Source organism: Panulirus ornatus, chromosome 20 (assembly GCF_036320965.1).
Source record: "Panulirus ornatus isolate Po-2019 chromosome 20, ASM3632096v1, whole genome shotgun sequence".
Taxonomy (NCBI): Eukaryota; Metazoa; Arthropoda; class Malacostraca; order Decapoda; family Palinuridae; genus Panulirus; species Panulirus ornatus.
Window position 1 is genome coordinate 66,325,694 of NC_092243.1, and position 27,988 is coordinate 66,353,681.

The 27,988-nt window shown below is 44.2% G+C and overlaps 1 protein-coding gene across 3 annotated transcripts in view; it reads right to left on the reverse strand.

Moving 5' to 3' along the window:
- Positions 1-27,988, reverse strand: part of LOC139756075 (sodium-independent sulfate anion transporter-like) — a 156,789-nt gene that overhangs the window by 34,666 nt on the left and 94,135 nt on the right. For all 3 annotated transcript variants that reach the window (XM_071675090.1, XM_071675088.1, XM_071675089.1), the window contains one exon: positions 12,068-12,153. In XM_071675090.1, the coding sequence (XP_071531191.1) occupies positions 12,068-12,076 (9 nt within the window). In that variant the 5' untranslated portion in view covers positions 12,077-12,153. The remainder of the gene's footprint in view (positions 1-12,067; positions 12,154-27,988) is intronic.

Sequence of the window (27,988 nt, forward strand, 5' to 3'; positions counted from 1 at the left end):
CAGAAGACACCAACTGTCTGCTGGCATGTATTAAGAATCCCTGTGAAGGTTGTGGACACGATCAGTAAAGTAGTGTTCGAGTTTAATTGGCCAAAACCAGATGAAGTATGTATTTCGAGTCTGGTCACCGACCTTCTTAGAAAAAGCACGTAGAACTACTGATAAGAGTCCAGACGAAGCCAGGAGCAAGAGATACGAACGATAAGGCGAGGTTAGATGCCCTACTTTGGCCACCACGGAAGACAGAAGAGTAAGGGGTGATCAAGCTTCTAAAACCAGTTGGATGATCATGTCATTGACCAGTGTTTCTTGCATGGATGTAAACACACAATAACCCGAGACCATGACACGATATCGGGAGACAAACTCACAACATATAATGAATTACTTTGGTTGTGGGTGACTGAAAGGAAGAGATGAAATTCGAAACGCTGACTAGTGAGAAAAAAAAGTTAAAAAAAAAAGTTTACATAGACATAAATAGGTGTACCGAGTAGAGAAAGCTCAGTAGATGGGGGCCCCACCAGTGTACAACTCCCTCCCTATACAGTAATTACTCCTACAAACATATGAATATTAAGTGATGGGGTAATGGACTCTCCCTCAACCCATGTGGAGTAATTTCCATTCCCTCTGTGGCCTTCACTCACGTACGATTTCATCAATATATATATATATATATATATATATATATATATATATATATATATATATATATATATATATATATATCCTCCCTCAATTTCCCAGCAATTCTTTTGGCCTCCATAACTTCTACCTTTTTCTCTTTATTTCTCCATCTCTGTATATCTCCCAGGTTCACTTCTCTATTTTCTATTAACTTCGTCTATTTTCCACCTCCATTTTCTTTCTCCGTGTTTCGATTCCATTTTTCCAATACTTATGTTCCCTTTGTTCTCCAAGTGGCCAGTTTTCTCTCCACCTTATCTCTCGTCGTCTGTTTTTATTTCATCTATTTTTTCTTAAATTGTCTGTTACCTTAACTATTTTCCTGCTCTATTTACAGTTTTATTTTCCCTGCGCCGCCCGCCCCCCCTGGTCTCACACCCCCAGCAATTCCTCTCGACATATTTCAGCGCGGGAGAGAAGAATGTCCCATTGTCACGCCCTTATGGCAGGGCGGACCCGTTTTCTTTTCCCCAGCTGAGTCATCGTGAGTCAGCACCTCCAAGAGAACCCCCCCCGTTTGAGACTTCCATCCCCTTTGAGTCATCGTGAGTCAGCATCTCAAGACCTCCTTTAAGACTTCCTTCCGCTGAGTCACCGTGAGTCAGCACTTCAAGACCCCCTTAAAAGACTTCCTCCAGCTGAGTCATCGTGAGTCAGCACCTCCAGGAGAACCCCCCGTTTGAGACTTCCATCCCTTTTGAGTCATCGTGAGTCAGCATCTCAAGACCTTTAAGACTTCCTTCCGCTGAGTCGTCGTGAGTCAGCACCTCAAGTATGACCCCTTTAAGACTTCTTCCCGCTGAGTCAGTGTGAGTCAGGAGCACCTTTAGTCTCTCTCTCTCTCTCTCTCTCTCTCTCTCTCTCTCTCTCTCTCTCTCTCTCTCTCTCTCTCCCCGTGTTCTAAACACCCTTATTAGCCACAAGTGTAGTATCATCCTCTGGCGGTGTCTGGCAACAACCCGCCGAACACCTCCCCCCTCCACCCGCCATCCCAAACCCCAACCTCCCTCCACCCATTCGATACTTTACAAATACCATTTTATACACAAATAAAAATACCTTCCGTAAGAGTGAAAAATAAAATATGACCCTACCTTTTATCAACTGACCTATCCCTACCTCAATTATAAAACTTTACGACTGCAATAACCGAAGATTGTGTATAATTTTAAGCAAATGGTTTTACGAAAAAGATTACACATCGTCGAGCATCTGGTGTCTAATATGGCGGGTCGTGATGGATGGCCATATAATTGGGTTAAAACATCTTATATCATTTATATGAATCGACGAGGGAGGGAACCAGTTATGATATATTATTTCTTAGTTATTCTGGAAAGCCGAGAAAGCATTTTGTAGTTTAGTTACGATCTTTTTTTTGTTTGTTTTTTTAAGAAATTCTATCATTAAAGATAAAATGTTAAGAGTGTAATTTCAAGATATGAGATCATTTCTGGTATGTATAATATGCCAAGTTGTGACGTTAAAATAATACTAGAAATGGCGAATGTAATGAATGACCCAGAGGCACTGATAGATTAATTGGAGTAAATGTCTGAAAGACATATTGAGGGTAAAGTAGATGTGTACTGAATGAATGGTCTCACACACACACACACACACACACACATACCCGTATACCTCCACGTCTCAAAAACCCTACAACTACTACCCTATCATGCACCTCCAAACACCCTACATCTACTACCCTATCATGCACCTCGAAACACCCTACATCTACTACCCTATCATGCACCTCCAAACACCCTCCATCTACCACCCACTCATGCACCTCCAAACACCCTACATCTACTACCCAATCATGCACCTCCAAACACCCTACATCTACCACCCACTCATGCACCTCCAAACACCCTACATCTACCACCCACTCATGCACCTCCAAACACCCTAAATCTACTACACTAACATCTAAGACAATCAAAAGTCTTTCACAAAAAAAACTCGATCTCCTTTTTTCATCTTTGCCTACTACCATATCCTTATCTACTCCCCTTACCAATGTTCCCCTATTTGTTATTTGTATCGCCTCATCCTCTACTCAACTCCTTCCAAAATGGTTTCGAATCCGCCATGAAGTCTGCTGATATTCTCGCAGAGATCCGTCGTGTTCCCTCTCCTTTAGCCCCTTGCACTTGCTTCTTGACACTGTATCGCTTCCTCTTGTACACCTCCCAGTCATTCGCACTCATTCCCCGCCGGTAACGACCAATGCATCTGCCTTTGCTTTCCTCCTCGTAACTTCCTCATTCCGCCGTTCATGACCCTTCCTCACACGTCCGCATCCCACCTTCACAGAAACGCAGCAGTTTACACTGAGATAATCGCCATCCTTCGCACCGTTCTTCATTCTCACACATACGCCTTTCTTTTTTTTTTTTTTTTCTTCCCCCCAAGCTCAGCTTCGTACATCATCCGTCTTCCCACCCATATAATTTCCTCTTTTTCGGCAGCGTCAGAAAACTTTCACCGCCCCTTCCCCTCGCCTCCACCATATACATGGGACATCCCACCATCCGCCACCCTCAGCTCCTTTACACTCAAAGGTTTTTGCATGTCTGTCATTTACAGACACACACACTATTATATATATATATATATATATATATATATATATATATATATATATATATATATATATATAGGCGGAAAGGGGAAAAAAAATATATATATGTGTATATATATATATATATATATATATATATATATATATATATATATATATATATATTATCCCTTGGGATAGGGGAGAAAGAATACTTCCCACGTATTCCCTGCGTGTTGTAGAAGGCGACTAAAAGGGAAGAGAGCGGGGGGCTGGAAATCCTCCCCTCTCAATTTTTTTTAATTTTCCAAAAGAAGGAACAGAGAAGGGGGCCAGGTGAGGATATTCCCTCAATGGCCCAGTCCTCTGTTCTTAACGCTACCTCGCTAACGCGGGAAATGGCGAATAGTTTGAAAAAAAAATATATATATATATACACACCCCATCCCTTGTATTTCAATTTCTAAAATAGGAAACAGAAGGAGCCAAGCAGAGAATGCTCCTCTTACTCAGAGGCTTAAGCTGAGGGTGTCTAAATGTTGTGTGTGGATGTAACCAAGATAAGAAGAGAGGAGAGATAGGTTTGAGGAGAGAAACCTGGATGTTTTGGCTCTGAGTGAAACGTAATTCGAAGGGTTTGGAAATGTCTTAGGAAAAGAAATTCTGTGAGCGCTGAAGAATGTTTGGAAAGAGAGCAACGTCGTCTAAGAGGGTAAAATTAGGTGTGTCTGAAGGAACAGTAGTCACAAAAATATTATATGGATGCGAGGCATGGGTCAAAGATAAGGGCGTCTGGAAAATATATGTATCAGAGATAAAATGTTTGAAGACAATATGTGGTGTGAGGTGGTTTGATCGAGCAAGTAACGTTAGGGTAAGAAGGATGTGTGGAAATAAAAAGAGTGTGGCTGAGAGAGCAGAAGAGGGTGTGTTGAAATGGTTTGGTCACATGGAGAGAATGAGTGAGAAAAGATTGACCAAGAGGATATATGTGTCGGAGGTGGAGGGAAAGAGGAGAAGCGGGAGACCAAACTGGAGGTGGAAGGATGGAGTGAAAAAGATTTTGAGTGATCGGGGCCTGAACATGCTGGAGGGTGAAAGGCGTGCACGGGATAGAATAAATTGGAACGATGTGGTATCCTGGGGTCGACGTGCTGGCAGTGGACTGAACCAGGGCATGTGGAGCGTCCAGGGTAAACAGTTAAAAAAGGTCTGCGGGGTCTGGTTGTGGATAGGGAGCTGTGGTTTCAGTGCATTACACATGACAGCTAGAGAAAGGATGTAAGCGGATGCGACCATTCTTCGTTTCTCTCTGGCGCTAACCCGATAACGCGGAAAACGGCGATCAGGTATAAAAGATAATATATATATATATATATATATATATATATATATATATATATATATATATATATATATATATATATATATATATATATTATCTTTTATACCTGATCGCCGTTATATATATATATATATATATATATATATATATATACACATAACGATGTAAACCAGGTAGAAAACGGCGTTTCAACAGCAACTATGAGAATTCCGATAACAGGGTGTGTGTGTGTGTGTGTGTGTGTGTGTGTAAGGACACTGCACATACGCACACGGTTAGGAGGGCGGGGCAGCACGCGTGTAAACTCCCTCTCCGCAACACACACACACACACACACACACACACACCATCCTCCCCCCCTTGCCCAGCGTGGCAACCCCCGCGCCTGATCCGCGCCTCCCCTCCTCCACCCAGAGAACCCCAGAACACGAGACCACAACAGCAGGAATAACCACCCGGGGTTCGTTAGGGGCTGATATCGTTAATTATTCACCGCAGGGCGCGCCTCTGCAGGGGGGGGGGGGTAATTTGACAGGTAATTAAAAGCGATCTGTTGCAGCAGCTACACACACACACACACACACACACACACACACACACACACGGCGGGGGCGCGAACACGGGACCGCACTCTACGTGGACGATGGCCAATATCACAGACGAGGGGATGGTGGAAGGGAGAGAGAGAGAGAGAGAGAGAGAGAGAGAGAGAGAGAGAGAGAGAGAGAGAGAGAGGGGGTATACTTGAGAGACAAGGGCATTACGGTAAGCGAAGACCGAGAGAGAGAGAGAGAGAGAGAGAGAGAGAGAGAGAGAGAGAGAGAGAGAGAGAGAGAGAGAGAGAGAGAGAGAGAGTATATACTTGAGAGACAAGGGGATTACGGTAAGCGAAGACTGAGAGAGAGAGAGAGAGAGAGAGAGCTGGGTGCGCGGGGCCAATGTATGCATTGATGCCAAGGTCACGGTCTATAACAACACAGGTTGTACCAAGGTAAATTTACGATGCTACAAGAGGAAATAAAACATGAAATAATAATGATGATTAAAAAAAATTAAAAAAAAAGACAAGTCTGCGTTTTCGTATACGCTTCCACGTGGCGGCCGCTCATTGGTCAACACCACACATTCGAAAATCCCCCCCCCCCCCCCACGTCCACAAGATATAAACGATTTCTTAACTCACAAGAAAAGTGTTAAATTATTTTTCTTTTATATATATGTGATGAATATATATATGTCTCATAAATATAGCAGAGGTAAAATTAGGTTCAAAAATTGTAGGATATTAGAACAGATGATCCGTAGCGACTCGTCGATCGTCCAAGCGCGAACTGTCGTGCCTTGAGGTTGAACATCTGTTCTTAACGCTACCTCGCTAACGCGGGAAATGGCGAATATATATATATATATATATATATATATATATATATATATATATATATATATATATATATCTGGCAGCGGATGGAACCATGGAAGCGGAAGTGGATCATAGGGTGGGGGAGGGGGCGAAAATTCTGGGGGCCTTGAAGAATGTGTGGAAGTCGAGAACATTATCCCGGAAAGCAAAAATGGGTATGTTTGAAGGAATAGTGGTTCCAACAATGTTGTATGGTTGCGAGGCGTGGGCTATGGATAGAGTTGTGCGCAGGAGGATGGATGTGCTGGAAATGAGATGTTTGAGGACAATGTGTGGTGTGAGGTGGTTTGATCGAGTGAGTAACGTAAGGGTAAGAGAGATGTGTGGAAATAAAAAGAGCGTGGTTGAGAGAGCAGAAGAGGGTGTTTTGAAGTGGTTTGGGCACATGGAGAGAATGAGTGAGGAAAGATTGACCAAAAGGATATATGCGTCGGAGGTGGAGGGAACGAGGAGAAGAGGGAGACCAAATTGGAGGTGGAAAGATGGAGTGAAGAAGATTTTGTGTGATCGGGGCCTGAACATGCAGGAGGGTGAAAGGAGGGCAAGGAATAGAGTGAATTGGAGCGATGTGGTATACCGCAGTTGACGTGCTGTCAGTGGATTGAATCAAGGCATGTGAAGCGTCTGGGGTAAACCATGGAAAGCTGTGTAGGTATGTATATTTGCGTGTGTGGACGTATGTATATACATGTGTATGGGGGGGGGCCATTTCTTTCGTCTGTTTCCATGCGCTACCTCGCAAACGCGGGAGACAGCGACAAATTATAAAAAAAAAAAAATATATATATATATATATATATATATATATATATATATATATATATATATTACCCCTGGGGATAGGGGAGAAAGAATACTTCCAACGTATTCCCTGCGTGTCGTAGAAGGTGACTAAAAGGGAAGGGAGCGTGGGGCTGGAAATCCTTCCCTCTCGTTTTTTTTTTCCCAAAAAAGAAGGAACAGAGAAGGGGGCCAGGTGAGGATATTCCCTCAAAGGTCCAGTCCTCTGTTCTTAACGCTACCTCGCTAACGCAGGAAATGGCGAATAGTATGAAAGAAAAGAAACATATATAACTTTTATGAAATTGATTTGGAATTTAGTTGATGAAGCAAAATCATGTATACTGGGATATGGTCCAAAGTAACTTTAAAGGACCAAAGTCCATAGGGGATTATGAAAGGGAAAGAGAAGAGATAAGGGAAAGTATTTGCAAGTTCTGGAGGAAGTGAAAAAAAAACTGCCTTTTAAAGTATGTCAGGTCACAGTTGTTGGGAAAGACATGAGAAGGTAGAGAGTTCCAAAGCCTCGAGGTGTAGGGAAAGAAGTAGATATCAAAACGGCCCACCCTCGAGTTGCTGATGGCCAGACAGTAATCATGTGACGCCACAGCTTGCCGAGTATTGCGTGGTTTAGCTAGTGGTGGTGGGGGGCACACAAGCAGCCAGCTCTCGGGAGGAAAAACCAAAGTAATTCCCATAAAAGTGGGAAAGTGAACCAACACTGCCGCGTACAGCAAGCGGGTCACGGTCAAGTTTTGCAGTTAGTCTGGGAGAGTTTATAAGTCTGGACCGCGTTCAACTCAACTTTGTCAAGTACAAATGCAGAGCTAGAACCACCTCCAGATGTGAGAGCAGTACTCCATACAAGGACGCATTAATCCTTTGTATAAACGGAGCTACTGTTTGGAAGAAAAAGAAACTTCGACGTTTTAAAGAGGACTCTTAGTTCCTTAGAGGCAGACTTAGCCATTTCTGTAATGCGGGGTCTCCAAGACAGGATGGATGTTGCAGTAATACAAATTTTGTTCACTGAGCCAAGATGTGGAATTACTGAACCGTCAAAGAAGAGAGGAAAGTCGTGGAAATCTTTGATAGAGAGAAGGGCAGAAACTGGGTCTACCCCACTGAGACATCCTGTGCAAAAATGAGTTTCTTTTCGGAAGTTGTGTCTAGACGAGATGCAGACAGAGTGAGAGATGAAGGATCAGAACTGAAGGATGTGGTGGAATGCAGTTTGAGTCTTGAGCGTATGAGTGCATTTAGTAATTTGTAATAGAAGAAAATAGTTGACAAAAGAAATGAAAAAGTTTAGGAGACAGGAAAGAACCGTGAGGGTCACCGGTGTCGATAGAGAAGGGAGGAGAGGCTGATCCATAAGCAACCATCGAGAAAGATCAGCCAGAGAGGTTGCTAGATAAAAGGGAGCAAAAGGTGAGGGAGAGGCTGATCCATCAACAGCCATCGAGATAGATCGGCCAGAGAGGATGCTAGATAAGAGGGAGCAAGGTGAGGGAGAGGCTGATCCATCAACAACCATCGAGATAGATCGGCTAGAGAGGACGCTAGATAAGAGGGAACAAGGTGAGGGAGGGAAATCATAAGAGGGGAGCTTAGAGATGAGACCCCGAAGCCACACCGTGTCAAAAGCTTTAGATACATCAAACACAACTACATAGGACTCCCTGAAAACCTTCAGGGATGATAACCAGACATTTGTCAGATGGGAAATAATATCATCTCGTCTTAGAAGAGTCATTCTGGTGATCAGAGATGTATTTATTGTTATCTTATGATATATAAAGAAATATATAAATGTATATAAAGATATACAAAGAGGGACATCGTAATTAAGCTTCATGATATATTCAACTCGGATTGAAATCTATATATTCTTAATTCTTTGTGTAAATATTCGTAATAATAATAATAATCATTTACCACATTCGCATAAATATAAGTTATCGTAACACGTCGTACACTTTATATCTATCATGAAATAACCATAAATACATCTCGATGTGTTGTGGGAAATGAGTTCAGGACCAAGGCAAGAAGAGGCCAGCGCCCTCACACACACACACACACACACACACAAACCAGTAACGCGACGTGAGAAAATGGTCACTCCTCCACGATTTCACCCAGAGCAAGAATAAAAGACTGACTAACTTAAAAGAGAGAAAACGGATTCATCGCTAAGACATATGGAAATAAATGGGATTAGGACGGAAATAGCTTGCGTAAACTTCTTGAAGAAAACGGGCTCGTTAAATATATTTTTCTCTTTTAGTTTACGGGAAATACAAAAATATAAACATAAATAACATTACCCTAAGCTGAAGTGAATCTAAAAGGTAGCATTCACTGAGAACAACTGGTCTCTACAACCTGCGTGAAACCTGTGTTGGATGTTGTATATTTTATTCAGACAGATGCGCTAAATCATAGACAGTTTCCCAACTTGATGAGAGGAGTGTGTGAAGATGCTTTCCCAGCTGATTTTATCACTGCGCTGCTTTGTTCCATGGCTTTCCAGGGGTAAGGTTATTTTGTACAGCTCCTGGGGCCGGTGGGATCTTTCCTAGATAAGTACAGAACTCAACCCGAGCTTACAGATCGCGAGTGGGCTACTGATGTGGCTGTTCTTGCAGACATGACGTTCCATTTGGATACAATAAATGAAGATTTACGTGGCCAATTCATATTGATATATGATGTGGTTCAGAACATATCTGCTTTCATTAACAGACTGCATTTGTTTCACAGACAAGTTAAGGAAATGTGAACTGGCACATATACCCTCTCTAAGTCAGATGCGAAGAAGATGGAGAAGAACACAGACTACAGAGAACAGATAGATATATGAATGTGACCAAAGATCTGCTGGACAGTTTTCAAGCCATCAAGATTTCCAGGTGTTAAGCAGAAAAGATCGCAAATCAGGTGTTTAATTGATCGTTTTAATCGTAGAGGCTAACTGTCTGAGGTCTTTTAGTCGCTGGTGAGGCAAAATGGCTGAAGGAAATGATAGACCTTTTGGAAAGACGACAGATCGAAAAATGGCCATTAAACAGGAAATTCTCACTTTCTGTGAATTAGCACCAGAGGATAAGTAGCACAGTGTTATGAGAGAAGCCGCTTTAGAGTTAATCTCTGTGTTTGGCTCGACCTGTCTGTGGGAGTCCATTTCTTACCCACATAAACTTGTTACAACCTAATGTTTTTTTCCGTTTAATGACCTTCCTTTTGGTCGTTGTATATCAGAAAAATATAAGTGACTGACTTGGTCATTAACATGGTCATCATGAGGAATGCTGGAATGCCCGGTACCCCCAGTGTATTTTCTTCATGTTAGCTGAGACGGCACGGTCAGCTGAGGCCCTAATCAAGGCCATCCTGATATATGTATATATATATATATATATATGTATATATATATATATATATATATATATATATATATATATATATATATATATATATATATATATATATATATATATTATCCCTGGGGATAGGGGAGCAAGAATACTTCCCACGTATTCCCTGCGTGTCGTAGAAGGCGACTAAAAGGGGAGGGAGCGGGGGGCTGGAAATCCTCCCCTCTCGTTTTTTTTTTTTTTTTTTTTTTTTTTTTTCCAAAAGAAGGAACAGAGAATTGGGCCAGGTGAGGGTAGTCCCTCAAAGGCTCAGTCCTCTGTTCTTAACGCTACCTCGCTAATGCGGGAAATGGCGAATAGTTTGAAAAAAAAAAAAAAAAAAAATATATATATATATATATATATATTGGAAGGGAACAATTTTGCGCGTGATCAAGTATATTTCTATGAGTCTACGGGGAACTTGTGTGTCTTTTTTCCCCGTGGACTCATAGGAATATATATCATATATCTATCTATCTATATATATATATATATATATATATATATATATATATATATATATATATTCTTTGTACAGAGACTTGAACAAGTAGGGAAGTGAAGGATGGGAAATAAGGTCGGCAATGTCCGCAGAGTACTGCACCGTCTGCAGGAGTGGAACCCGACCCCACCGTGCACGGCTCAGCTTCCGATTCTCTTCGAGGGAAAAACTTCAGAATCTAATTCTTCAAGAAGAGAAAGCTTCAAGCTGGCAGGGTTCTCCATGTTGCCAGATAATATGTCGTCATTAATATTCAATGAATTTAAACCAAATGGAAAGGCAATTAAGGATAATGTTTATATATGTATCACGTTAAAATTTTTATGAGTAATATATATATATATATATATATATATATATATATATATATATATATATATATATATATATATATATATATATATATATACGTGGAGGATATAAGACAGGCGGGGTCATGGAGGATATAAGACTGGTGGGGTCATGGAGGATACAAGACTGGTGGGGTGATGGAGGATACAAGACTGGCGGGGGGTCATGGAGGATACAAGACTGGTGGGGTCATGGAGGATACAAGACTGGTGGGGTCATGGAGGATACAAGACTGGCGGGGGGTCATGGAGGATACAAGACTGGCGGGGGGTCATGGAGGATACAAGACTGGTGGGGTCATGGAGGATACAAGACTGGTGGGGTCATGGAGGATACAAGACTGGTGGGGTCATGGAGGATACAAGACTGGTGGGGTCATGGAGGATACAAGACTGGTGGGGTCATGGAGGATACAAGAACTGGCGGGGGGTCATGGAGGATACAAGACTGGTGGGGTCATGGAGGATACAAGACTGGTGGGGTCATGGAGGATACAAGACTGGTGGGGTCATGGAGGATACAAGACTGGTGGGGTCATGGAGGATACAAGACTGGTGGGGTCATGGAGGATACAAGTCTGGTGGGGTCATGGAGGATACAAGACTGGTGGGGTCATGGAGGATACAAGACTGGTGGGCTCATGGAGGATACAAGACTGGTGGGCTCATGGAGGATACAAGACTGGTGGGCTCATGGAGGATACAAGACTGGTGGGCTCATGGAGGATACAAGACTGGTGGGGTCATGGAGGATACAAGACTGGTGGGGTCATGGAGGATACAAAACTGGTGGGGTCATGGAGGATACAAGACTGGTGGGGTCATGCGCCCATCTGTTACCCCAAGACGTGTCAAGCATAATAAAGGAACAGTGGATCCCGGGGCGTTTTTTGAGGGGGAAAAAGCCTAACCTAAAACCTAAATAATCATAACCTAAAACCTTAAAACCCTAAAACCTACGCTACGTCTACCTCACTCACTCACTCACTCACCTTGATCATGAAGGCCACTCCTCCTGGTGGCCCTGGGGCGTCTCCCTCCAGCGCTACCACCGTACTGCGGTAAACGGCGTCCTCTCCTGCGGGAGACAACAGACAAACAAACACGTCAGGCACATGTTAGGATCGTGTCGACCACGTGTTTAATGTTTACATTTTATTGTTCCACCCCCCCCCCCCCCCCCACCCCGTTGCCTCCACGGGCAAGCCTCACACTGGGTGTGTGTTACGAACAGCAATTTGGTTATCTAACTTGAGAAAAGTAACTCGTGGCCACACTAACTTACCTCTAGTTTACCTCTTACTTACATTTATGCCTTTAGTTTACCTCTAACTTACTTACATTTATGCCTTTAGTTTACCTCTAGCTTACATTTATGTCTTTAGTTTACCTCTAACTTACACATACCGTTAGTTTACTTCTACGTTGCTACTATTTCTAGTTTACCTCTAACATACTTCTACCTGTGATTTACTTCTAACTTACTTATGCTTATACCTGTAGTTTACTTCTAACTTACAAATATCTGTACCTCTAGTTTACCTCTAACTTACATTTATACCTTAAGTTTACCTCTAACTTACTTATAACTATCCCTCAAGCTTACCTCTAACTTACTAATATCTATACCTCTAGTTTACCTTTAACTTACGCATACCTCTAGTTTACCTCAAACTTGCTTCTATCTCCAGCCTACCTCTAACTTGCTTCTATCTCTAGTCTACCTCTAACTTGCTTCTATCTCTACTTTACCTCTAACTTGCTTCTATCTCTAGTTTACCTCTAACTTGCTTCTATCTCTAGTCTACCTCTAACTTGCTCCTATCTCTAGTTTACCTCTAACTTGCTTCTATCTCTAGTCTACCTCTAACTTGCTTCTATCTCTACTTTACCTCTGACTTGTTTCTATCTCTAGTCTACCTCAAACTTGCTTCTATCTCTAGTCTACCTCAAACTTGCTTCTATCTCTAGTCTAACTCAAACTTGCTTCTATCTCTAGTTTACCTCTAACTCACTTATATCACTATCTATATTTCACTTTAAGTTCACTCACTGTTTCATGTGGATAATTTGGTTTTCATGAGGTTACTGGATTCTCATAACCAAAATGCAAAAAGTTATCCCTAAACTCATGATGGCGGGGAAGTTTTGATATGATTATGAAGTCATCTCTCTCTCTCTCTCTCTCTCTCTCTCTCTCTCTCTCTCTCTCTCTCTCTCTCTCTCTCTCTCACGTTGCGCATGAAGAGAGAGAGAGAGAGAGAGAGAGATAGAGAGAGAGAGAGAGAGAGAGAGAGAGAGAGAGAGAGAGAAATTCAAGAGAGTGGAGCCTCTCATGTGCTCTCTCTCTCTCTCTCTCTCTTTGTAACAGCCCATGACATGGGGAAGGCAATGATGACACGCACACCTCACCCAAGTCCTCTGTACAGAACCCTGGAAACACCCTCCCCCTCCGTACAGTACCCAGGAAACACCTTCCCCCTCCGTACAGTACCCAGGAAACACCTTCCCCCTCCGTACAGTACCCAGGAAACACCCTCCCCCTCCGTACAGTACCCAGGAAACACCCTCCCCCTCCGTACAGTACCCAGGAAACACCCTCCCCCTCCGTACAGTACCCAGGAAACACCTTCCCCCTCCGTACAGTACCCAGGAAACACCTTCCCCCTCCGTACAGTACCAAGGAACACCTCCCCCTCCGTACAGTACCCAGGAAACACCTTCCCCCTCCGTACAGTACCAATGAACACCTCCCCCTCCGTACAGTACCCAGGAAACACCTTCCCCTCTGTACAGTACACAGGAACACCTCCCCCTCCGTACAGTACCAAGGAACATCTCCCCCTCCGTAGAGTACCCAGGAAACACCTTTCCCTCCGTACATAACACAGGAACCGTACAGTACCCAGGAAACACCCTCCCCCTCCGTACAGTACCCAGGAAACACCTTCCCCCTCCGGACAGTATCCAGGAAACACCTTCCCCCTCCGTACAGTACCCAGGAAACACCTTCCCCCTCCGTACAGTACCAGGAAACCTTCCCCTCCGTACAGTCCAGAAACACCTTCCCCCTCCGTACAGTATCCAGGAAACACCTTCCCCCTCCGTACAGTACCCAGGAAACACCTTCCCCCTCCGTACAGTATCCAGGAATCACCTTCCCCCTCCGTACAGTACCCAGGAAACACCTTCCCCCTCCGTACAGTACCCAGGAAACACCTTCCCCCTCCGTACAGTATCCAGGAAACACCTTCCCCCTCCGTACAGTATCCAGGAAACACCTTCTCCCTCCGTACAGTATCCAGGAAACACCTTCCCCCTCCGTACAGTATCCAAGAAACACCTTCCCCCTCCGTACAGTACCCAGGAAACACCTTCCCCCTCCGTAGAAAATCTAGAAACAAATTCCTCTCCATTTAGCTGAATTTCAGACAAGCTGGACAATATCAACATCAGAATTAAATTTCAACATATATATATGTGTGGAAGTCGAGAACATTATCCCGGAAAGCAAAAATGGGTATGTTTGAAGGAATAGTGGTTCCAACAATGTTGTATGGTTGCGAGGCGTGGGCTATGGATAGAGTTGTTCGCAGGAGGATGGATGTGCTGGAAATGAGATGTTTGAGGACAATGTGTGGTGTGAGGTGGTTTGATCGAGTAAGTAACGTAAGGGTAAGAGAGATGTGTGGAAATAAAAAGAGCGTGGTTGAGAGAGCAGAAGAGGGTGTTTTGAAATGGTTTGGGCACATGGAGAGAATGAGTGAGGAAAGATTGACCAAGAGGATATATGTGTCGGAGGTGGAGGGAACGAGAAGAGGGAGACCAAATTGGAGGTGGAAAGATGGAGTGAAAAGGATTTTGTGTGATCGGGGCCTGAACATGCAGGAGGGTGAAAGGAGGGCAAGGAATAGAGTGAATTGGAGCGATGTGGTATACAGGGGTTGACGTGCTGTCAGTGGATTGAATCAAGGCATGTGAAGCGTCCGGGGTAAACCATGGAAAGCTGTGTAGGTATGTATATTTGCGTGTGTGGACGTGTGTATGTACATGTGTATGGGGGGGGGGGGGGTTGGGCCATTTCTTTCGTCTGTTTCCTTGCGCTACCTCGCAAACGCGGGAGACAGCGACGAGGTATAAAAAAAAAAATATATATATATATTCCCTGGGGATAGGGGAGAAAGAATACTTCCCACGTATTCCCTGCGCGTCGTAGAAGGCGACTAAAAGGGGAGGGAGCGGGGGGGCTGGAAATCCTCCCCTCTCGTTTTTTTTTTCCAAAAGAAGGAAATATATATATATATATATATATATATATATATATATATATATATATATATATATATATATATATTTCATACTATTCGCCATTTCCCGCGATAGCGAGGTAGCGTTAAGAACAGAGGACTGGGCCTTTGAGGGAATATCCTCACCTGGCCCTCTTCTCTGTTCCTTCTTTTGGAAAAAAAAAAAAAAAAAAAAAGAGAGGGGAGGATTTCCAGCCTCCCGCTCCCTTCCCTTTTAGTCGCCTTCTACGACACGCAGGGAATACGTGGGAAGTATTCTTTCTCCCCTATCCCCAGGGATAATATATATATATATATATATATATATATATATATATATATATATATATATATTGTTCCGTATTTTTCCCCTCGTCATATTTTTTCAGGCTCAGTGTATCAAAGTGATTTAATCTATCAAAATCATTCGCTTTTCAACTCGCGCTATATTGTATTTTATTCTTTTTACAAACTAACGCACCTAACGATTTTATGCGTCCGGAGAGGAAAAATATTTTACGTAATTCTTGCGTAAATTACATTCAATCTCCATATAAAAGCAGGACACTTTAATGTAATTCTTGCGTAAATTACAATTACATTTCATTTACATACAAAATCTGGACGCTTAATTAACGTGAAGATGACGCCTCGCGATCACTTACCTGGTGTGTGTGTGTGTGTGTGTGTGTAATGATACGCCATGACCAAGCTGGCTGGCACCAGCTGTTGTGAATGATGACCACTGACCACCCGTTTGGCTGAGGTAGTCTGGCCATTAATTGATCCAGCCCTGTCGAATGCGCGACCACCGGGAAGGTGGTCGCGCAACGTCAAGTTGTGTTGACATGGAGTACACCTTCTACAGGAGGTGAAGACCACATACCTCTCTCTCTCTCTCTCTCTCTCTCTCTCTCTCTCTCTCTCTCTCTCTCTCTCTAACAACAACGTGACACAGTCATGTAGTCGGAGTGGGATGACGGAGCACAAGTCAGGCCTATTGGTGCCAGGTAGGATTATCGTATGTCTGGCAGCATGGTACGTGCAGACAGACAGACCTCGAGGTCAGGTGACATGGAGCCACCGCGCCTCAGTTACCCACTGGCAATGAGGGGGGAAACATCGCCATTACGATGAAATGAAAACGTATACTGATCCATTTATTATATGATTATCTACACAGTATACTTCGGCTGTGTTTTGTAATTAGTGATGCAGCAGCAACATATCCCTGTATTCTTATGTAAACTTAATATATCCATTTACACATTCGGTGGGGCAAAGTACACGATCCAGACATGCAATCGTTTTAACGAAATTAATTATGCATAACTGGAGGAAGTCTCCACCAGCCTTACATTCCCCCGCGGGGTAACTGGGTGAGAATATTTCTCCCACGGGGACCAGCCGTGGAAGGGAAGGAGATAATCCAGAAAATCATTAATTCAACCCAGTTTTAAGGGAAGGTACAGAAAAAGGGTTGTGCTGTCCACCTAGCGGTGACAGTGGTAACTTACACCTAATGTTATCATATTTTCCCTCAGTCACTCTACTGTAACGACACACCGTAACTACAGGCCAGATGGACGTTAATCTTTAAGTACAGAATTACAGTTGAAAGATGCCTAGCGGCCAATCACCAGCACCCACTCGGAAGCGAAGAGAAAACGGGATTTTGTTCAAATACCACAAACGACTGTTTGACCCAAGTCTTTGGCGGAAACTTATCCATCTAGGCCGAGGTCATCGACTGGGCAACTTCTTGGGGGGGAAAAAATGGGTGGCTGGGTGGGTGGGTTGGGGGGGAACTAAGTTGAAGTTGCATTAAAGCCTCCCAAAGTTTTAAATCCCGTGCCTCAGTGTTTGTGGATGGTGTATGAAGCAGGGGAGCTTTGAGGCCTATGTGCCTTTGTCTCCTGAAATTTCAGTATCCTACCATCCTGATAGAAGGTAAATAATAATAATAATAATAATAATAATAATAATAATAATAATAATAATATTAATAATAAAAATAATAATAATATATTCTTTCTTTTCTTTACCTCATATTCATCCTCCCTTTTCCACTTTAACGAGGTAGCGCCAGGGAGAAGAAAGGCCATATCTGCTCACATCCATTCTCTAATTGTCGTGTGTAATGCACCGAAACCACAGCTCCCTATCCCCACTAAGGCCCCATAAACTTTTCCATGGTTTACCCGGACGCTTCACATGCCCTGGTTCAGTCCAGTCACAGCACGTCGACCCTGGTATACCACATCGTTCCAAGTCATTGTATCCCGTGAAAACCTCTCACCCTCCTATATGTTTAGTCTCTGACCACTCATTATCACACATGCTATCTTTCCACCTCCTAATTGGTCTCCCCTTTCTTTTCCCCTCCACTATGTCAACTTTTCCTCACTCATTCATTTCAGTATGTCTTAGCCATTTCAACACACCCTCTTCTGCTCTCTCAACCACACTCTTTTTATTACCACACAATTCTCTTACCCTTACATTTCTTACTCGATCAAACCACCCCACACCACATACTGTCCTTAAACATTTTATTTCCAACACATCCACCCTCCTCCTATGATATTCAACTACAGCCCATTCCTCGCAGCCATGCAACATCTCTGGGACTATCTTGTCATCAAATATACCCATTTTCTTCCTCCTAGATAACAACCTTTCTTCTCACACATTCCTCAGTGCTCCCAGAACCTTCACCCCTTCACCCACCCTATGACACTTCCTCCTCCAAGGTTCCATTCGCTGCCAAGTCCACTCACAGGTATCTAAAACCGCTTACTCTAAGTTTTCTTCAACTAACCTGTCCACTCTACTCTGCTAAACTTGATAATCTTGATTTTATTCACATCCACTCTTAACTTCCTCCTTTCACACAATCCCAAACTCAGCCACCATCTCTACAGTTTCTCACTCGAATCTCTTGTCAGTGCTGTGTCATCAGCAAACAACAACTGACTTATTCCCCAAGCCCCTTCACCACCTCATCCATAAAGACAGTAAACAGCCATGGTGACAACACACACCCCTGCAGCATACCAACCTTCTCTTAAAACAACTTGGTCTCCCCTATTTCTACATGTACACATGCCTTACATCCTTGATGAAAACTTATTTCTAGCAGTCTTCCTCCCACACCATATATTCGCAAGACCTTCCACAAGGAGTGAGGTCTATTCACAGAATTTCTAACTCCAAAGGAGTCTGCAATTCATGCTACTGGAAGCAACGCAGCCTTGGTTGCAGGAGCCTATAGAAAAAAAAAAAAAAAAAGTGGGCAACACCAGCACTCACAGAAACTGATCTTGGGCTAAATATATATTATTGTGTGTGTGTATATATATATATATATATATATATATATATATATATATATATATATATATATATATATATATATATATATTGCAGTATTGATTTTGGACTTCTCGTAGATATCACCGCAGTCCAGTATACTGACTGAATTAATAGAGCAGACTTACAAGACAAAAAAAATGACAGCCAAGTATATGAATATTTTGTAGCGATGATTGGTTGACGTGTCTGCCTGCAGCAAAATGGTAGAGAGTATCACACAAATGTGGTTTACAGCTAAATGGGCGGGTTTATATTAAAAGCGGGTGGGTTTACACCTGGAGAAGGTGAATTTACACCTACAGCGGGTGGGTTTACACCTAAAGTGGTTGCGTTTACACCTAGATCGGGTGGGTTTACATCTAAAGCAGATGGGTTTATATCTAAAGCAGGTGAATTTCCACCTAGAGAGGTTAGGTTGACACCTACAGGCGAGTTTACACCTAAGAGCGGGTGGGTTTATACCTAAAGTGGGTGGTTTACACCTAGAGCGGGTGGGTTTATACCTAAAGTGGGTGGTTTACACCTAGAGCGGGTGGGTTTATACCTAAAGTGGGTGGTTTACACCTAGAGCGGGTGGGTTTTATACTAAAGTGGGTGGTTTACACCTAGAGCGGGTGGGTTTACACCTAGAGCGGTGGGTTTATACCTAAAGTGGGTGGTTTACACCTAGAGCGGTGGGTTTATACCTAAAGTGGGTGGTTTACACCTAGAGCGGTGGGTTTATACCTAAAGTGGGTGGTTTACACCTAGAGCGGTGGGTTTATACCTAAAGTGGGTGGTTTACACCTAGAGCGGTGGGTTTATACCTAAAGTGGGTGGTTTACACCTAGAGCGGTGGGTTTATACCTAAAGTGGGTGGTTTACACCTAGAGCGGTGGGTTTATACCTAAAGTGGGTGGTTTACACCTAGAGCGGTGGGTTTATACCTAAAGTGGGTGGTTTACACCTAGAGCGGGTGGGTTTATACCTAAAGTGGGTGGTTTACACCTAGAGCGGGTGGGTTTATACCTAAAGTGGGTGGTTTACACCTAGAGCGGGTGGGTTTACACCTAGAGCGGTGGGTTTATACCTAAAGTGGGTGGTTTACACCTAGAGCGGTGGGTTTATACCTAAAGTGGGTGGTTTACACCTAGAGCGGGTGGGTTTACACCTAGAGCGGTGGGTTTATACCTAAAGTGGGTGGTTTACACCTAGAGCGGTGGGTTTATACCTAAAGTGGGTGGTTTACACCTAGAGCGGTGGGTTTATACCTAAAGTGGGTGGTTTACACCTAGAGCGGTGGGTTTATACCTAAAGTGGGTGGTTTACACCTAGAGCGGTGGGTTTATACCTAAAGTGGGTCGTTTACACCTAGAGCGGGTGGGTTTACACCTAGAGCGGGTGGGTTTACACCTAGAGCGGGTGGGTTTATACCTAAAGTGGGTGGTTTACACCTAGAGCGGTGGGTTTATACCTAAAGTGGGTGGTTTACACCTAGAGCGGTGGGTTTATACCTAAAGTGGGTGGTTTACACCTAGAGCGGTGGGTTTATACCTAAAGTGGGTGGTTTACACCTAGAGCGGGGGGGGGGTAAACAATAAAAAAAAAAAAAACCAAAAAATCACGACTAATTTTCATAAATTGCACATCTCGGGGTAACAGCTTGGTGAAGGCGGGAACTAAGGTGGTAGATGTTGCTTTAGCGCGATTTATCCAGTTATGTAGCAGGTGCTGCTACCCACCTACACTGACACAATGCGCTACGTTTCCTAATAATATTTACGAATCTGACGTTGAACATCAAAGTAGGAGTAGATTTTGAAAGGAAGACTTTAAAATAGGAATGATGAGAGAATGGTGTTTGTTTTTGAAGGGTATAAAGCTGTTCCGTAGCCTAGCTACTCCGGGGCGTGTGGGTAGATATAGCTGATCCGTAGCCTAGCTGCTTCCGGGGCGTGTGGGTAGATATAGCTGATCCGTAGCCTAGCTACTCCGGGGCGTGTGGGTAGATATAGCTGATCCGTAGCCTAGCTACTCAAGTGGTGTGGGTAGATATAGCTGATCCGTAGCCTAGCTGCTCCGGGGCGTGTGGGTAGATATAGCTGTTCCGTAGCCTAGCTGCTCAGGGGCGTGTGGGTAGATATAGCTGATCCGTAGCCTAGCTGCTCAGGGGCGTGTGGGTAGATATAGCTGATCCGTAGCCTAGCTACTCCGGGGCGTGTGGGTAGATATAGCTGATCCGTAGCCTAGCTGCTCAGGGGCGTGTGGGTAGATATAGCTGATCCGTAGCCTAGCTGCTCACGGGGCGTGTGGGTAGATATAGCTGATCCGTAGCCTAGCTGCTCCGGGGCGTGTGGGTAGATATAGCTGATTCCGTGCCTAGCTACTCAAGTGGTGTGGGTAGATATAGCTGATCCTAGCCTAGCTACTCAAGTGGTGTGGGTAGATATAGCTGATCCGTAGCCTAGCTGCTCCGGGGCGTGTGGTAGATATAGCTTTTGTTTTGTCCGACCTAGCTGCTCAGGGGCGTGTGGGTAGATATAGCTGATCCGTAGCCTAGCTGCTCCGGGGCGTGTGGTAGATATAGCTGATCCGTAGCCTAGCTGCTCCGGGGCGTGTGGGTAGATATAGCTGATCCGTAGCCTAGCTGCTCACGGGGCGTGTGGGTAGATATAGCTGATCCGTAGCCTAGCTGCTCAGGGGCGTGTGGGTAGATATAGCTGATCCGTAGCCTAGCTACTCCGGGGCGTGTGGGTAGATATAGCTGATCCGTAGCCTAGCTACTCAAGTGGTGTGGGTAGATATAGCTAATCCGTAGCCTAGCTACTCCGGGGCGTGTGGGTAGATATAGCTGCTCCGGGGCGTGTGGGTAGATATAGCTGCTCCGGGGCGTGTGGGTAGATAGGGCTGACGTGTGGCCTAGCCGTGCCCCTGGTGTGTGGGTAGATAGGGCTGACGTGTGGCCTAGCCGTGCCCCTGGTGTGTGGGTAGATAGGGCTGACGTGTGGCCTAGCCGTGCCCCTGGTGTGTGGGTAGATAGGGCTGACGTGTGGCCTAGCCGTGCCCCTGGTGTGTGACCAAGTGACTTTCTCTGGGCGGGTGGGTCAACCCTCCCCCAGTCAGCGTGCTGCCTCAACCTCGGATTAATATCCATGAGTTTTTTCTCCTCTGTCTGCGACCTCAAGCAAGCAACTGATCTTTACGACGGACGCAGGCACACGCACGCGCCGCGCCGCCCCCCCAACCCATCGTGACGTATCGTATTTCTCTGTACAAGTTGCGTACGTCTCCATGTCCGATTTTCGCTCGTCCGTGGTCGTTGTATTTTCTGACTTAAGAGTTAATACGTCGTGTTGTGTAGTGCGTGTATACGCAGGCAATGTGCGACGTGTATAGAGGCGATCACATACATGCCATTCTCTGTCGGCGATCTAACGAAGCTGGTTTACGTATTCCTTTTGACGAACGCAAGTGGTTTGTGTGTTTATCGCTACCCCATTTTGTCATACACAAACAGCTTTTATTATACAGACTGTATTACAGCTTTTATTACACAGACTGTATTGTAGCTTTTATACAGACTGTATTACAGCTTTTATTACACAGACTGTATTATAGCTTTTATACAGACTGTATTACAGCTTTTATACAGACTGTATTACAGCTTTTATTACACAGACTGTATTGTAGCTTTTATACAGACTGTATTACAGCTTTTATTACACAGACTGTATTATAGCTTTTATACAGACTGTATTACAGCTTTTATTACACAGACTGTATTACAGCTTTTATACAGACTGTGTTACAGCTTTTATACAGACTGTATTACAGCTTTTATACAGACTGTATTACAGCTTTTATTACACAGACTGTATTATAGCTTTTATACAGACTGTATTACAGCTTTTATTACACAGACTGTATTACAGCTTTTATACAGACTGTATTACAGCTTTTATCATACAGACTATATTACAGCTTTTTTATACAGACTGTATTACAGCTTTTATACAGACTGTATTACAGCTTTTATCATACAGACTATATTACAGCTTTTTTATACAGACTGTGTTACAGCTTTTATACAGACCGTATTACAGCTTTTATACAGACTGTATTACAGCTTTTATACAGACTGTATTACAGCTTTTATTATACAGCCTGTATTATAGCTTTATACAGACCGTATTACAGCTTTTATACAGACTGTATTACAGCTTTTATACAGACTGTATTACAGCTGTATATGTGCTCTTGCTTGGCCTACACGCTCCATTTTGTGCCTTCTCGGCTTACGGCTCCCAACTTGACGGTACGACCCTTGAGCGAGACGGTACGACCCTTGAGCGACACGGTGCGACCCTTGAGCGAGACGGTGCGACCCTTGAGCGAGACGGTGCGACCCTTGAGCGAGACGGTACGACCCTTGAGCGAGACGGTACGACCCTTGAGCGAGACGGTACGACCCTTGAGCGAGATGGTGCGACCCTTGAGCGAGACGGTACGACCCTTGAGCGAGACGGTACGACCCTTGAGCACGACGGTACGACCCTTGCTCGAGCGAGGGGTTACGACACTCTCGCTATGAAGGCCTGACTTTTATAGGTCCCGACCTTTAAGGGGTCATGTCAAAGGTCAGGCCGTCATACTCCCCAAGGGCCACTGTATACCGGCTCGTTCAAGGCAAACTCGCGTTCAAGGATCCTTCCTACCCTCGTATTCAAGGTAAACTCGCGTTCAAGGATCCTTCCTACCTTCGTATTCAAGGTAAACTCGCGTTCAAAGATCCTTCCTACCCTCGTATTCAAGGTACACTCGCGTTCAAGGATCCTTCCTATCTTCGTATTCAAGGTAAACTCGCGTTCAAGGATCCTTCCTACCTTCGTATTCAAGGTAAACTCGCGTTCAAGGATCCTTCCTACCCTCGTATTCAAGATACACTCGCCTTCAAGGATCCTTCCTACCTTCGTATTCAAGGTACACGCGCGTTCAAGGTACACTCGCGTTCAAGGATCCTTCCTACCCTTCGTATTCAAGGGGTCAAAATCATTTCCTCGGATACTAAAAATAGCGAAAAATAATTAGCGTTCATAATAAATTAACAGCATACGCACAGTTAATGAACTAAGGATATAATTACATACAGAGCTGGAACTGTGGAGGGGGGGGGACAAAATGACTTTTTAATCACATGAAATCAACACCGGGTTATTATTAACTCACAACTATATTTTTTTCAAAAAAATATCATAACCTACGTCGATGCTTCACACACATACATACACGGGGATTTCACAACACACACACACACACACAGGAATTTCACAATACACACACACACACACACACACACACACACACACACACACACAGGAATTTCACAACAAACACACACACACACACACACACACAGGTATTTCACAACACACACACACACAGGAATTTCACAATACACACACACACACACACACACACACACACACACACACACACACACACAGGAATTTCACAACACACACACACACACACACACACACACACACACACACACACACACACACACACACACACACAGGAATTTCACAACACACACACACACACACACACACACACAGGTATTTCACAACACAAACACACGGGGGATTTCACAACACACACACACACACACACACACACACACACACACACACACACACACACACACACACACACACACACAGGGATTTCACAACACACACACACACACACACACACACACACACACACACACACAGACACAGGGATTTCACAACACACACACACACACACACACACACACACACACAGACACAGGGATTTCACAACACACACACACACACACACACACACACACACACACACACACACACACACACACACACAGGGATTTCACAACACACACACACACACACACACACACACACACACACACACACACACGGGGATTTCACAACACACACACACACACACACACACACACACACACACACACACACACACACAGGGATTTCACAACACACACACACACACACACACACACACAGGGATTTCACAACACACACACACGGGGGATTTCACAACACACACACACACACAGAGGGGATTTCACAACACACACAAGGGAATCTAACCGGTCGTTCCCGCCAGTGTTGTAGTGGTATGGTGGGTGGGCGGGTGTAATCAAGGTGGAGCGGCCCAGCCATTCCCTATCCTCCCTCCCTCCCTCCCTCACTCCATGATTACATGTGTGTGTGTGTGTGTGTGTGTGTGTGTGTGTGTGTGTGTGTGTGTGTGTACGCGCAAAATCGTCACACACTTACACACACGCATACACACAGACTTGATGCCAAGCTAAACCAAACAGCCAAATGAATACATTATCGGCGACAAATTACGCTTTTCGTTTAATTGATACTCTACTGACACTAGTTACGTAATTACGAGATATCACAACTAGTAAGTTATATTGCCTTTGGCCCCATTCACAACTCACCACAACCACACATCAACGAACGATACAACGAACGTAAAGCTACTGCATCTTCGTCTTCTTCGTCTTCGCCTTTTTGAACAGCCCGGGTTATTATTATTATTATTTTTATGCTGACGTCATACGTGAAGTTCACATGAGATGATCTACCCAATGGCCATGACCACTGAGGCATGGGGGGGCATGATGATGGCCCGGCTTTTATCATGGTCTGCTTCGTGTCAATAATTAACACCCCCCCATATGTGGTGGGGAAGGGGGGTCGGGTTGCCCCCCCCCAAACTCCTGGTCGTGCTGGGGGTTGGTGTGGGGTTGGTTGGGGTTGGTGTGGGGTTGGTTGGGGTTGGTGTGGGGTTGGTGTGGGGTTGTGGGGGTTTGGTGGGGGGTTGGTGTGGGGTTGTGGGGGTTGTGGGGGTTGGTGTGGGGTTGTGGGGGTTGGTGTGGGGTTGGTGGGGGTTGGTGTGGGGTTGTGGGGGTGGGGGTTGGTGTGGGGTTGTGGGGGTTGGTGTGGGGGTGGGGGTTGGTGTGGGGTTGTGGGGGTTGGTGTGGGGTTGTGGGGGTTGGTGTGGGGATGTGGGGGTTGGTGTGGGGTTGTGGGGGTTGGTGTGGGGTTGTGGGGGTTGGTGTGGGGGTTGTGGGGGTTGGTGTGGGGTTGTGGGGGTTGGTGTGGGGTTGGTTGGGGTTGGTGTGGGGTTGTGGGGGTTTGGTGGGGGGTTGTGGGGGTTGGTGTGGGGTTGGTGTGGGGTTGTGGGTGGTGTTAATATTCGTGTATGCATGATGAGGCCAGAAAACCCAACACTGCTGGGCATGAATGAGTGTGCTGGTGTCGCTCTTCTAAGAGGGTTTCTGTAGACCAGGGAGGATGCGCTACTTGCCGTGGCAGGGAAATGTGGACTCCTTTGGAGAGTGAGGAAATTCCCTGAAATGACTTTACAACCTCTCTCTCTCTCTCTCTCTCTCTCTCTCTCTCTCTCTCTCTCTCTCTCTCTCTCTCTCTCTCTATCTATCTATCTATCTATCTATCTTCTATATATATATATATATATATATATATATATATATATATATATATATATATATATATATATATATATCTTTTCTTTTAAACTATTCGCCATTTCCCGCGTTAGCAAGGTAGCGTTAAGAACAGAGGTATATATATATATATATATATATATATATATATATATATATATATATATATATTATCCCTGGGGATAGGGGAGAAAGAATACTTCCCACGTATTCCCTGCGTGTCGTAGAAGGCGACTAAAAGGGGAGGGAGCGAGGGGCTGGAAATCCTCCCCTCTTAATTTTTTTTAATTTTCCAAAAGAAGGAACAGAGAAGGGGGCCAGGTGAGGATATTCCCTCAGTGGCCCAGTTCTCTGTTCTTAACGCTACCTCGCTAACGCGGGAAATGGCGAATAGTTTGAAAAAAAAAAAAAAAAAAAAAAAAAAAAATATATATATATATATATATATATATATATATATATATATATATATATATATATATATATATATATAAGTGATAAAGTCACGCAACACGTGCGTATGCAATCTGGACCACTAGTGTTGCCAGGGTTCACACACACACACACACACACAGTTGCCAGGATCCTCTTCGTCATGACTGGCCACAGTGGCCACCCTACCTGGCCACACGCCAAGACTTCTTGTGTTCACAAAACCAATCTTGCAAAAAACATTTCCCCTCCCTAGAACACCACCACATCTTTCGTGGGGTGAGGCAGGGAGGGAGGGAGGGAAATATGAATTTAAATAGCGTCGGTGGGCAAATAATGGCGACTGCAAGGTGACCAGTGGAATATATATATATATATATATATATATATATATATATATATATATATATATATATATATATATATAATATATATATAAATATATATATATATATATATATATATATATATTTGCGTGTGCGGACGTGTATGTATATACATGTGTTTGGGGGTGGGTTGGGCCATTTCTTTCGTCTGTTTCCTTGCGCTACCTCGCAAACGCGGGAGACAGCGACAAAGCAAAATAAATATAAATAAATATAATATATATATATATATATATATATATATATATATATATATATATATATATATATATATATATATATTCTCAAGACGATTTTGGTCGATGATATTCATGTCACATGACACAAGACGAAGGAAAGTTAGGGTCAAACTTTTTTAATTTTTTTTTCGTCGGAAATCGTAAAATTCTCAGGTAAGGCGATAAGTTCACACCAGGTGGAGGGAGGCTTCCACTGAATGGGTAGGTAAAGGGGAGGCTTCCAGTGGTGGAGTGTAGTGGAAGACTTCCAGTGGGTAGTGGGAGGCTTCAAGTGGACGAGTGTAGCGGGAAGGCTTCCAGTGGACGAGTGTAGTGGGAAGGCTTCAAGTGGTCAGGGGTGTAGAAGTGAAGCTTCCATTGATGCGTCAGGACCACAGATCAGGGACGAGATGAGAGAGAGAGAGAGAGAGAGAGAGAGAGAGAGAGAGAGAGAGAGAGAGAGAGAGAGAGAGAGAGAGAGAAGGTGTCGATGGTTCTCGTTGATCTCCAGGTCAGAGTGAGGAAGCCTCTACCTCCCCAGGACCATGAGGGAGGGTGATGGAAGCCTGGCCCTGGCAGCTGGCGGGAGCGAGCCACGGGTCCAGGGGCGCCGCCCCCAGGAGTCGCACCACTGGGCGACCAATTGCGTTACTATTGATCCTTAACACAGCAGATGTTTGTGTGTATCCTC